Source organism: Gracilinanus agilis, chromosome 4 (assembly GCF_016433145.1).
Source record: "Gracilinanus agilis isolate LMUSP501 chromosome 4, AgileGrace, whole genome shotgun sequence".
In the NCBI taxonomy this organism is placed as follows: Eukaryota; Metazoa; Chordata; class Mammalia; order Didelphimorphia; family Didelphidae; genus Gracilinanus; species Gracilinanus agilis.
Genome location: NC_058133.1, coordinates 300,996,234 through 301,010,558, shown reverse-complemented (window position 1 = coordinate 301,010,558; position 14,325 = coordinate 300,996,234). Strand labels below are relative to the sequence as shown.

The window sequence follows — 14,325 nt, the reverse complement described above, 5'->3', positions numbered from 1 at the left end:
AACACTCTCCCAAAATTGCCTCATTATCCAAACTACCCCATTACTGTTGAGGATTTTACCATTTTCTCATTCTCTCAAGAATGCAACCTAGTTTCCCCTCAGTTCTTCTCTCTATCTAACCTTTACTCCTAAATCCATTCAGTTGCCAAATCCTGTCAATTTTATGCTTATAAATTCTCTTCCATAGACTCCTTTCTCCCTCAAAAAGAATTATTATTCTTTGGGTTATGATCATCTGATTGTGGTTTCCTTCGCAAACTTTTAATTTAAGGAATTATACCCTTCCCACCCAATATTAGTTCTGTGAAGAAACAAATATAAATCCCAAATAAATCCACTTATCCAATATGAAAGCAAAGAGAAATAGAGAAAGTATGAAAATGAGAATATATGCCAGACGATACACAGAGTAAATGAGCTCTACCATTGGGAACAAGGTAACTCATCCAGGAGAACAAGAGTCTCAAATTTCACCCCAGGGAAATTCTACAAAGATTCTAGTGTAGCAAGCTGGGAATACTGCCAACTCCTTTCACATCAAGCTCTTCCCAGAATCTTCTCCTTCTGTGACCTACAGAGAGGCTGGCATTGTATATCTTCCCTCCTAGAACTGAAAGCTAAAAGAAGCTCTCCATCTTCTTTCTCACCCTCATCAACTACCCCCTATTCCTCAGACATGGTGCATTGAATAATAAAGATCTATGGCAGCTAGTGGAGAGAGAGCCAGGTTTAGAGATGTAAGGTCCTGTATACAAATGTGGCCGTCATCACTTCCTACCTGTGTGTCCTGGGGCAAATCCCTTAACTCCAATGACCTAATCCTTACTGCTCCTTTGCCTTGGAACCAATATTTAGTATTGATTCTTAGATGAAAGCTAAGGGTTTGAAAAAATAAGAGAATCCCATGCCAAGGATTTAATTGCTTTATATTTTAATAAATAACATTTAGTAAAAAAATTTTAAAATCATATTGTTAGCTTAGAATTTATCTAACAAATAAAATGGTGGTAAAATGGATAAAGTTAAAATTTTAAAACCCATCCTAAAAAGAGGAATTTAGAAGGACTACCTTGTTTTGTATTTGGAAACCAGTTACCAAGTATCAATTAATAAACATATTCTTTTTTTTAAGACAGCCTATGCTAAAGAATGAAAAAGCCATTAAGGTAGGAAGTTTGAATTCAAGAAGTGACTCTAGAAACCTTCTTGAAATAAAGATAAACTGGAATGATGGCTTCTTCCCCTTCCCTTTCTACTTCTCTTTCCTGTTGTTCTTCCTCTCTTCTTTTTGTCCTTTTTTTCCTCTCTTTTTCCTTCTCTTTCTTCTCTTCCTCTTTCTCCATCAAGTATGATTTGGAGGTAACAAGTCAATCAGCATGATATCAGTGTGTAAGGAAATCTTTGTGATCCCCCCACTCCCATTTACAACTTTGCTTTGCTTTGATTCCCAATATGGGAAGATATTGTAATCATATCATAAAATTAAAAGCTTAGCCTAAGCATTTCAAAAGTGAAGTAATGTCATCAAGTCCAATTCAAGCTTATTTATGTATGCATGGTGATTTTTGCTTCCCTATGAGCTAAGTGTATTTCATTGTGTGACAACCTATTTTGCAAAGACATGGCAGCGATAGGCTACACAAATCAAGTTAAAGTGTATAAAGAGCATCAATTCTGTGAGCCAATATAACAAAGTAATTAGAACCTCACAAGAAAATGTGTTCTTTAAACTTTTTCTATTTTATATGCTAGTACATATTAACCTCCAAGATATGATATTTTAGAGCAGAAAAAGTTTATAATTGGTAGTATAGTTATTAAAGTCATATTGACTGCTGAGCAGCATAAGATTGTGAATTTAAAAGAAAAAGAAAACTAGTGCTTATCAGAAAGTCAAGGTACCACTGTTGACTTAAATTTAAAGGGAATATATCTCTATCCTGAAATTTAGCTGGTCCAAAATTTGTCAAAGGCTTGAATTAATTTTGCAAGGTTTACACAGTTCAATTTAAACAAACTACATGTTAACATCAAAAGAAAGCAATAATTTGAGCTATCTAATGTGACTATGAAAATGCAAATGGACCTCAAAACTGACTTGAAAAAAAATTCTCTTCCAGGAAGGAAGCTGTGAGCTTAATTACAATGATTGCCTTATACAGACCTGCTCCACTGGGTTTCTTTGTGTTGCTGGAATAAACAATGTCACCTGCATACCTGCTAGCCTCCAAAGTAGCAGTAGTATTTATCCTGAAACATATGGAGTGCCCCCTGCTGGGCCATGGGGCAGTGGCTTTTCAGCAGTGTGGCCTACACAACTTGAGAGTAAAATGAATACACCTCAAGGTAAGAGAATGAAAATATATATTTTAAAGTCGGCATATCAGAATTGTCCTATTATTGTTTATATAGTTCAAAAACCATATCTAGATGTAATTTCTTCTATCTTTCCTTTAAAAATATAATATACTTTTAAAATTGTATTTGAGTTCTTGGTAGCATAAACTCATTTTTGAGAAATGAGGTGTATTAGAAAGAAAAATGAGTTTTGGATCAGTGGGCATGGGTTTGAATCCTGGCTCTCTCACTTATTGACTAAATTACGTGTAGTAAACCACTTAATCTATCAAATTTTCTCAGTGAGCAAATATTTTTGATTAATAGGTAAATGAGACAAAAAGATCTAAAAGACCTCTGAGGTTTTTTCCTAGCTTTCTGTCTCTGATTTTATTATAGAATCAGTGACCAACTATATACCTTGTTCTCACTATAGTATTTTCCTGAGTTGTATAAGTCATATATCCACAAACTTGTTGGGAAATTATTTGTACCACATTTTTTGTTGATATGCACAACTAAGGAGATTTTCTGAAGCTTGATCTTAGTAGTAGTGGCTAAGAGCTATCCTCAGAATCAGGAAAATTTGCTGTTCAAGTTCTGAATCTAAAGCATTCTGGCTGTGTGACAATGACTAATTCATTTAATCTAATAGTGCCCAAGGCAACTTTATATACAATAAGTGCAAATTAGTTCCCAACTCATTTAATGGAGCTTTTATCCTTGCTGGAACCACAGGATCATAGATGTAAAGCTGAAGGGATCTTCAGAGGTCATTAAATCTCTTCATTTTATAGCAGAGGAAACTGAGGTCTAATGAGCTAGTGATTGACAAATGTAAACTTTGAACTCAGGTCTGCTAACTGCAGATGTTATTGCTGTTCATTATGTCACTGTATTGTGAATTTCCTACACTAATAAAATAATAAATTTGATTTTAAAATTAGCCCTATCATAAAATGAATACATTTTACTTTCTTGGACCCATTAGCTTATTTTTCATCATTTCTAAATATGTTTATGTCAACAGATTATTATAGGTATTTTCTTTGATTCCCTTATAAAATGTGACATATAAAAATATTAGTGGTTTTTTGGGGTGGATGGGTATGGTCTTCTGAGAACTTAAGGCACAAAAGTCATTTTGATTATGACATAGAATGAATGTCTCTAATTTTTAGTTACAAACTTAGTAAAACATATATCATGTTTTTTACGTTTATTTATTTAATTTATCATTTTAGAATATTTTTCCATGTTTACATGATTCATGTTCTTTCCTTCCTCATCTCCCATCCCCCTCCCATAGCCAATGAGCAATTCCACTGAGTTTTACATGTGTCATTGATCAAGATCTATTTCCATATTATTGACATTTGTACTAGGGTGATTATTTAGAATCTACATCCCTAATCATATCTCCAACGACCCATGTGATCAAGTAGTTGTTTTTCTTCTGTGTTTCTGCTCTCACAGTTCTTTCTCTGGATGTGGATAGCATTCTTTCTCACAAGTCCCTCAGAATTGTCCTGGGTCACTGCATTGCTGTTAGTAGAGAAGTCCATTACATTTGATTGAGCCACAGTGTATCAGTCTCTGTATAATGTTCTCCTGGTTCTGCTCCTTTCGCTCTGCATCAATTCCTGGAGGTTGTTCTAGTTCACATGGGATTCTTCCAGTTCATTATTCCAGTTATCACTTTAGTATTCCATCACCAACAGATACCACAATTTGTTCAGCCATTCCCCAATCAAAGGGCATTCCCTCATTTTCCAATTTTTTGCCACCACAAAAAAACGTGGCTATAAATATTTTTGTACAAGTCTTTTTTCTTATTACCTCTTTGGGGTATAAACCCAGCAGTGGTATGGCAGACAGTTTTTTAAAGCCCTTCAGGCATAGTTCCAAATTGCCTTCCAGAATGGTTGGATCAATTCGCAACTCCACCAGCAATACATTAATGTCCCAATTTTGCTACATCTCCTCCAACATTTATTACTTCCCTTTGCTGTTATATTAACCAATCTACTCGGTGTGAGGTGGAATCTCAAAGTGTTTTGATTTTCACTTCTCTAATTTATAAAAGATTTAGAATACTTTTTCATGTGTTTATTGATAGTTTTGATTTCTTTATCTAAAAATTGCCTTTTCAACTCCCTTTGCCCATTTGTCAATTGGAGAATGACTTGCTTTTTTGTACAATTGATTTAGCTCCTTATAAATTTGATTAATTAGACCTTTGTCAGAGGTTTTTGTTATAAAGATTTTTTCTCAATTTGTTGCTTCCCTTTTAATTTTGGTTGCATTGATTTTGTTTGTACAAAACCTTTATAATTTAATGTAATCAAAATTATTTTGTTTTCCATTTTGTAATATTCTCTATCTCTTGTTTGGTCTTAAAATCATTTCTTTCCCATAGATCTGACAGGTATCATTTCATGTTATTAAGTGTTATCTAGTGATCAGTTGTAGAAAAGGTAGGCTATTTAAAAGACACAATTTTTGTTTAGGGAAGACATTTTAAAGGAACTTTTACTTTGAAAGTGAGATAATCATTTCCACTTTTTACTTCTTTTCTCGTTACAGTAGCATATTCCTTTTAAGAAATGTATAATTTTGGTTATATGTCCTTCTACTGTAGATAAACATAGTCGATAGTTAAATGAAAAAATGCATTGGTATCTATTAGAGTTCTAGTACGTTTTGTCAAAGAGCCACTTGATATTCTCAATGGAAAACGTTTGTAATTTCTTCATGTTAAATTAATTTACCAGTCTTTTGATTTGGAAAATATAATACTTCTCTTGTGAACAATACCATGTTTTCTGAATTAGGCCCTCATATTGAACTTAAATAATTGGAGATGTTGCATTTAGTCAACTTTTGAGAACTTAAAGAGCTTTCTTTTACTTTTATTAAGAATATGATTTATAGAGTTGTATTGTTCTGTACATATGCAAGGTTAAAAATTAGTTGAGTTAGGGTGGTAATTAAATTTACTAAAGATTCAGCACAGGGACAAAGTTATTCAAAGAAACAAATAAAAAAAGCTTCTTCTAATACTTGTTGCTTTCTCCTTTCTCTAAAGATTCACAAAAACCAGATATCTTCTTCAGGCCCAAAGATGTCTCACAGACTCATTTGATCAAAGTAAGCCTAATAACATCCTTTGAAGACAATGAGCCAGAAGGACTCACTGCCAGTGGAGCTTCTACCCTAGATCCTCTTTCTTTTCAATTTCTGAAGACTGGTGAACATACTTCAGCAATGATGAACTCAGTATTAAAATCTGTATCTCAAGTGTCTAGGCAGACTTCAACTGAAGCTTTGGATAAAGATTTTTTGTTCTCATTTATCACTAGTTCTATGACAGTTTCTATTTTTCCTACACAAGTCTCATCATTAAAGAACCATCAGACTATTTCCTTATCTGCCACAGACATGAGTTCAGTAATTAGCAGCATTCCAGGGGATGAGATTGAATTAAATAGTCACTCATTTCTCTCCCATGGATTTCTGCTTAAAACTACTTCTATATATGCACCTCCTATTTCTCCTAGCGGGACTCAAGAGGATACCAGAGAATATTCAGCTTTTTCCTTGGCATCAGTAGGAGAATTTCACTGGAGTTCATTGAGCTTCTCAATGACTCTTGATTCTCCTGCTAAGACAATAATACCCCAACAGGTAGCGCCCTCAACCTTACCAGTGTTGCATAAAACCAGTGAACAAACATCCCTTCCTGATGAATATCTAGTTAAGAGTATGGCATCCAGCATAAACATCTCATTGCAGCCTGCTGATTCTCTTAGTGAGCTAAGCCAAACGTGTGTGACATGTTCTATGACTAAAATGAAATCCTCCGATGAATGCTCAGTTCAGGCTTTGCATAGCAAACAGTCTCAGTTTTATGAACCAGTTTGGATGAACTCAGCAATATTAAGCAGCTGGTATACACTAACAGGAACTACAACAATTACTTCTGGGCATTCATTTTCTTCTTTGACTGAAATAACACCATCAGTGGAGCTCACAGAGCTTTCACCTCCATTTTCTTTTAAAAGGAGCCTGGAAAATTTCCTCGGAGAAAGAACGACATCTTTGTCAGAGAGCACAGCAAACAATTTGAATGTTTATCCATGTTTCAGTTCTCTGTGTTCATACATTGCCCCTTCTCTGACCAGCTTTTTAGACTCTCCATTTCCGGAAATGACTAGAAAACTGTATTCTACTGATCAGTCTATATCAAAGCAACATTACCTAACTCAGCTACTGAAGCAAGACATTCAACTGCCTGAGGTATCTCATGAACCACAAAGTAGTCACTTAACAGATAGTTCTATTTTTGAACCAAGTTTACAGAGCAATCTAGATGGAACTTTAAAGCCATTTTTAGAACCAATTCAACAAAATGACCTTAAAAATCAATTTATTCTTACAGAAGTCCTGGATAAAGGTTCAATGACTGAAGTTTTAAAAAAGCATTTGATGCCAAATTTTAGCCAGATGTCTTATTCTGTTTTGTTTGACCAGTCAAAGCATAAACACACACATCTTCCTAAATCTAGTCAGATATCTGAGTTAGCATCTCATGCCCCTTCTCTGACTTCAGTGTCAACATTACAAGAAATAGGTAGCAACTCTCCAGATGTCTCATCCATGATACTTCCAACAGCTGTGCAAGATGAGGAATCCCCTACAGGTCTGAATACTTCCATCCCCAGATTGGTTACACTTCCTTCATTGGAGTCCATTCAACCATCTGATCAACTGCTGCCTCCTGGTGAGTTTTTACTTTCTCTTCAGTAAACTTTGAAAGACAAGTCATTTTTCTGCAGGCATAAAAGTGGCTATTATGGTCACTAGGTCTTCAATAGCATCATTGTAATTGTAACAGCAGCAAGTTTGATGGTAATAGTATCTGCTACTCTCCCTGCCATAGATAGATAGTTATTTTTCATGTACTGTGCAAAAGGTATCAGATCAATACAGAAAAGGTAAAAGTAGACTGCAGACTGAAATACCACTTGCAAATAGTCAGACTCTGATCAACTTTTTACATTGGGTCTTTCAGAGTTTACAAATAACTTCTATTATTCTCATTTCTTAAAATTGTTTGTCAACTTGGGTACAATCTAAAGAACCATAATCTTTATATTATCTTATTTTGTTCTATTTTATTTTAAGTGAAAAGGTCAAGGGAATTTCATTTCATTTCATTGTCACATCTTACCTGATATGCATTTTGTTAATATAAATATGTGGTGCTATTATTAAAGTTCATTTCAGTCTTTCTCAAATTCATATTCTTCATTCAGTTTTTTGGCATTAAAAAGGTGATTTGAAAATTTGTAGAATAGAGTTTTGCAAGGTAGAAATTAACTAATAAAAACAAATATGTTTACTTGTAGAAAAGAGATCTTTTATAATATGTGAAAAGTATTTTGGAAACCAATAATATACTTACCAGTTATCTTTGATTATAGGCAAATTTTAAAAAAATTCTGTATATCAGAAAAGGAAGTATCAGCATTCTCACTCTCATGAATGACTGGTAAATATTGAATTATTTTCTACTTATCTCTACTTTATTCTGTCAATTATAAAATCAAAAGAAGCAAGATCTCCTTTCACCACACTGAGTAGTCCTTAAGCTCCTACCACCAGTCCCAATTTCATTTTCTTAGATGAAAAATTGTAGTGACTAATGAATATTTTTACAGTATAATTAGGTATACTGGCCCCTATCCTGGTTGTTTTTTTTTTAATTTAAACATTTATTAATAATCATTTTTAACGTGGTTACATGATTCATGCTCCTACTTTCCCCTTCACCCCCCGCACTCCCCCCACCCATGGCCGACGCACATTTCCACTGCTTTTGTCATGTGTCCTTGATCAAGACCTATTTCCAAATTGTTGGTGGTTGCATTGGTGTGGTAGTTTCGAGTCCACATCCCCAATCATGTCCACCACGACCCATGCATTCAAGCAGTTGCTTTTCTTATATGTTTCCTTTCCTGCAGTTCTTCCTCTGAATGTAGGTAGAGTTCTTTACCATAAATCCCTCAGAGGTGTCCTGGGTCATTGCATTGCTGCTGGTACAGAAGCCCATTACATTCGATTTTACCACAGTATATCAGTCTCTGTGTACAATGTTCTTCTGGCTCTGCTCCTTTCGCTCTGCATCAGTTCCTGGAGGTCTCTACAGTTCACCTGAAACTCCTCCAGTTTATTATTCCTTTTAGCACAATAGTATTCCATCACCCGCATATACCACAGTTTGTTCAGCCATTCCCCAATTGAAGGACATACCCTCCTTTTCCAGTTTGTTGCCACCACAAAAAGCCTAGCTATAAATATTTTCCTACAAGTCTGTTTATCTATGATCTCTTTGGGGTACAAACCCAGCAATGGTATGGCTGGATCAAAGGGCAGGCATTCTTTTATAGCCCTATGAGCATGATTCCAAATTGCCAGCCAGAATGGCTGGATCAGTTTACAGCTCCACCAGCAATGCATTAATGTCCCAATTTTGCCACATCCCCTCCAACATTCATTACTCTCCCCTTCTTTCATTTTAGCCAATCTGCTAGGTGTGAGGTGATACCTCAGAGTTGTTTTGATTTGCATTTCTCTAATTATTAGAGATTTGGAACACTTTCTCATGTGCTTATTGATACTTTTGATTTCTTTACCTGAAAATTGCCTATTCATGTCTCTTGCCCATTTATCAAATGGGGAATGGCTTGATTTTTTTATACAATTGCTTTAACTCCTTGTATATTTGAGTAATTAGACCCCTGTCAGAGTTTTTCCTTATAAAGATTTTTTCCCAATTTGTTGTTTCCCTTCTGATTTTGACTACATTATTTTTGTTTGTACAAAAACTTTTTAGTTTAATATAATCAAAACCATTTAATTTACATTTTGTAATTTTCTCTAACTCTTGCTTGGTTTTAAAGTCTTTCCTTTCCCACAGATCTGACAAGTAAACTATTCTGTGTTCACTTAACTTGTTTATAGTTTCCTTCTTTATATTCAAGTCGTTCACCCATTCTGAATTTATCTTGGTGTAGGGTGTGAGATGTTGATCTAGACCTAATCTCTCCCATATTGTTTTCCAAATTTCCCAGCAGTTTTTGTCAAATAGTGGAGGTCTCCCTTTTCATCTTTGATACTATCAATTTGGTTTCCTTCTTTCCTTTTTTATTAGATTGACCAGTACTTTGTCTATTTTATCTGTTTTTTCAAAGTACCAGCTTCTAGTCTTATTTATTAATTCAATAGTTTTAATAATTTCTTCTTGTAATTTCAACCACCACCACCACCACCACCCCTGCCTTAATCCTATTTTTTTTGTTTTAAGTTGTTGAGATACTATCATCCTTCCAATCACCTAGCTTCACAGCCTAAGAATGATTCTTCTGATATAATAATATTCAGAGGGATTTATTGAGAGAGAAAAATTCAACAGACATGTAGGATAAAGTCTTCCCAGCAAGGAAGACTACCCACTGAAAAAGTTATGACCAGAATTTGTACCATAAATGGGAAGGGAACACACCTCCACATCAGCTCCTAAACAGGCAGGATATCCAAGCAGGAAAATATGATGAGGTACTTCTGAACAGGAAATGAACAAAATGTGGAATGTCCAAGAAGGAATTAGAGGATTATTTTCAGTTTATAAAGGTGGGTGGGGAATATCCAAGCAGGGGATGGGATTAGGGGCTCCTTTTACATTTCATCACCAACTATTAAAGGAAGAAAGTCCTTAAGGTTACTTCATTAGAATATCTGGTTGGGCATTGTCTATTCAACTAATTTCATCACAGCTGCCATGGTGGACTCCAGGTCTGGATTTAGCAAGGATTCTAACAATCAGACTGTACATTATTATAATTTTAAATGTCACTGTATTCTATTATAATATATAATTATTATTATATAACATAACATATAATCATCACTATATAACATATAATACTAACTATAGATAAATATACAACTAATAAGTATATAATAAAAATAATAATCCGTGTTATATTTAAATGTTTATATTTAATACCTGCCTACATTTCTCATGTATTGGCCAAACTATTTCCCTTTTTTCTTGCAAAATCTTCCTGGTTAAAACTTAATGCTTACACACCAGAGTTTGATTAATTTGAAGTTCAATGATTATTGATAATTATTTTAAACAGGATAGTTATAATCATTTCTATTTTTTCTTCCTTTACAAACTTACTATTTATTTCTTATCTGTTATCTTGGCCTTATATTCCTGGGGCTAATTCACTATAGATTTTGTCTGTCATGCTGTTAGTGAATATATTTAATAAAAATAGTTCTATCCAAAGTATCTGTTTTATTCTTATTCTGATTTAATTGATTTCTTTTTATAAAGTTATTGCCAAGTTTTATGTAATTAAAATATTAATTTTGAATTAATAGGAGAGAATGGAATAGGCATTCATAAAAGCCTATTATGTACCTGTGCTAAGCAAGTTACAAATATTATCTTCTTTCATCTTTTATGTTCTCTTCTTTCTTATGCTATGAGTATTTGTCTCATTGACCTGAAAAATAGAACTACTAATGTAGTTATAAGGGTTTTCATCGAGATAGGCATATTAATCTGAGAAGGCACATTGAATCTTAATACTGGAACTTGCACTGAACTGCAGAAGGTGGGAGTGCGCATGCAGATTTTAGAAAAAGGATTACCTGATAGTATAATGTTACTGACTAGTGAGAGGCTAGGATGCTTAAAAGGTACTTAAGAATTAGTTGTCTTTAGGAGGCTAAGAGTGGAACTAGGTTATTCAGATTTGATTGTCTTCTTTCAAATACAATCCCCCAGGGCAGAGGATTATTTTCTGAGAGGTAGGCAAAATAGATTCATAGTCAAACCAATTCAGTCTTTTGAGTTTTTTGTTTTAACTTCTGAGAATCAGTAATGGGATTAAGTAAAATAATGGCAGTACTAATCCATAATTGTAAAATATATTAACCTTCTTTTTGTATTTTATGATATTATTTTTCCTGATTTACTATATACACTTAGAATTTATTGTGGTATAAGGTCTAACATGCCAACATAAACCTATTTCTCACCACAAATCTTTGCAGTTTGTGTTCTTTGTTTTTAATAGGAGGTAACTATGTATTAATTTTTTTTTGTAGACCTGCTTACTTAGAATTTCATTGTATTTTATTTTTAAAATATTCAGGTCCAGGAAATGTTGATAATTAGGTCTTTACAATAGAGGTTTGAATCTCTTGGCATCTAATTTCTACCTTCCTACTATTGATTACAGCTTTTAATTAGTATTTTTGAATTTTTATAACTCCAAATGAACTTTGCTATAACATCCAAATGAACTTTGCTATAACTCTGTTTCTCACTGCCAATTCTAAGTTCTTCCCTACCACACCACTCAGTGTTCTCTCCTTTTCTGAGATCCATATTATATGCATCTTTCACATGAACAAAAGCATGGTAATTTTTGTATACCAATTTTCAGGATATTCCCCTTCCTTTCTTAACAAAGTCAGTACCTGGTTCACAAACTTTCTCTCCTCCCTAACTCTTGATCTCATACTATTTAGTTGATTTTACTAAACTATGTACTTCCATAGAACATAAACTATTTAATTCCATAGAACTTTTAAAGGAAATTTAGTTATTTCATCCATCAAAAAGTCTCTCAGATATCTTCTAAGATTTTAGTAAATAGGAATTCAACAAAAAGTTGAATCATGTCTTTACTATTAATATAAAAAGAATTTTATGTTTGCAATGGTGGTTGCTACTATCATGTTAAATGTCATGTTTACAGTCCAAGTAGAAGAACCATTCTCACAATTAGTATTGGATACTGCTTGGGTTTTAGTTTCTCAATAAGGACTATATACAGACCTCCCCACCTACACTAGTTTTCCCCACATATACACACTCAAAAAGGTAACTGGATGGAGTAACCTCCAGAACTTTATCTCCTAAAGCAACAAGGGGAAAACATTATAGGAGGGAGAGGGGTTGTCATTCAGACTCAAGATGATTTATTTTGAGGTGTCTGATAGGAATATGCCAATTCATTGTTTTTAAGGGAAATATAATGTTTTTTACATTTCAGAAAAGGCATGAAACAAGAAAGAATTGTATCTAGAAGTGAGAGCCTGACCAAAAAAAATGTCCAAAACAGATTTTTTCCCCCAAAACTACCACAATAACATGACACTTGCTTTAGGAAATATGTACACATTCTTCTTCCATCCATTTACCTACCTACCATTAAAGAAAAAAATATTTTATTTGGACTTGTTTTTCCCTTTTGTCCACTCATTCTATAGGTAGAAAAGTTAGTAACATAATCTATCTTTTCTATTTACCTCCTTCCAGAGTAAATTAATATTCCCTCTGTATGATTTGCCTAAATGCTACTCTCAGAGAGAAGAACCAAGACTTAATTGTTAAGATAGTCTGAAAATATGAATCAAACATTAAGATCCCAAAACAATTGAGTAACAAGAAAGGGATATTGCCATTGTCTAGCATGGACTAGCTGACTTGAGTATCAAAATGATTGTCTGCAGTGCCTAATGTAGGGCTTAGATTGACTTCCTTAACCTTTTGGATTTTAACAGGAGGAATTTGAATGTGCTGATTCTTAACATAGTTTTCATCTACTTAGTTACTTAATCTAACCTAGGTTACTTTAACCTACATCCCAAGGTAGCTCTCCATGTCAGTTTGAGAGTTAATGGCAAAAAAGTATAAATGAGAGGCTAACCTGTGAAATTCATTTACATTTATCTCTGAAATGATGCCATGAAAGGCTGTCAAGTTAAAACATGTAACCCAAGGGGCATCTAGGGGGCTCATTGGTTAGAGAGCCAGGCCTAGAGATGGGAGGTCCTGGGTTCAATTTGGCCTCAGATATTTCCTAACTGTGTGACCCAGCACAAATCACTTAACCCACATTTCCAAGCCTTTGCCACTCTTCTGCCTTAGAAATGATCCTTAGTACAGATTCAAAAGCAGAACACAAAGGATTTTAAAAAATAGAAAAGAAACGTGCTGCCTAAGTCGAAACTGCTTTGATTTAATTGAAAACTGTGGGCCTGTAGAAATTATTGAAAGGCTGATACTAAAAATAAGAAATTCCAGTTACTTTATCCTTTGCTTTGGAGGACAGGAGACAAATGAGAGTAACAGGAAATGTAATCATTTTTCACTCTAAAATGAAAAACCAAACAGATTTGTACCACTCTCTTTTTACTACAGGTGCACCTAATCCCTTCTTTGGCAATATTTCTTCCTCTTTGGATTCAACTGTTAGGCATAATACACTATCTCATATTTGCATTCTAATGTCTTCAAAGATAGGATTAAACATATGCAGGATAAGAAGTATATTTCATGATTGAAAATGAAAGTACATACTTTGTCTCATAAGCAAAACTATAAGAAGGCTTTATTTCATGTTCTGTTCCATTAGATATCCAAAATATAGATATATGGCAAACCATAAAGAAATAATTTGAGAATTTAGCCTATGGTGTTAAGATTACAGCATAACACATAGGCAACAGGTTGGTATAGTGGAAAAACAGCTTTCGAGGTAAATGACCTGGTTCATGTTTACTACCTATGTGACTTTGGACAAGTCACTAAACCTTTTTGGGACTCATCTATGAAATGAGAAGGTTTAACACTTGATACTCAAGAGCCCATCCATTTCTAGTTCCACAATTCCATGAATTATTGAGATATAGTTTATATCAATAAAACTAACAGTAAAAATAAAAATTAAAGATATCCATAGAATAAAACATTATAAAAATATCTTTGAAAAGACTAAGGATGTTGTCATGAGATTTTTGTAATGTCCATTTGGTTTACTATACTAAATATTTTAATATTAAGTAAGAATCTAAACACATTTAAATGATTGTCTAATAGGCACTATATATCGTATA

General features: G+C 33.9%; 1 protein-coding gene across 1 annotated transcript in view; it reads left to right on the top strand.

The window, feature by feature from the left end:
* EYS (eyes shut homolog) overlaps nt 1-14,325 on the top strand; it is a 1,520,124-nt gene that overhangs the window by 370,496 nt on the left and 1,135,303 nt on the right. The window contains exons 7-8 of the mRNA XM_044675358.1: nt 2,121-2,346; nt 5,426-7,120. Coding sequence (XP_044531293.1) covers nt 2,121-2,346; nt 5,426-7,120 — 1,921 coding nt within the window. The remainder of the gene's footprint in view (nt 1-2,120; nt 2,347-5,425; nt 7,121-14,325) is intronic.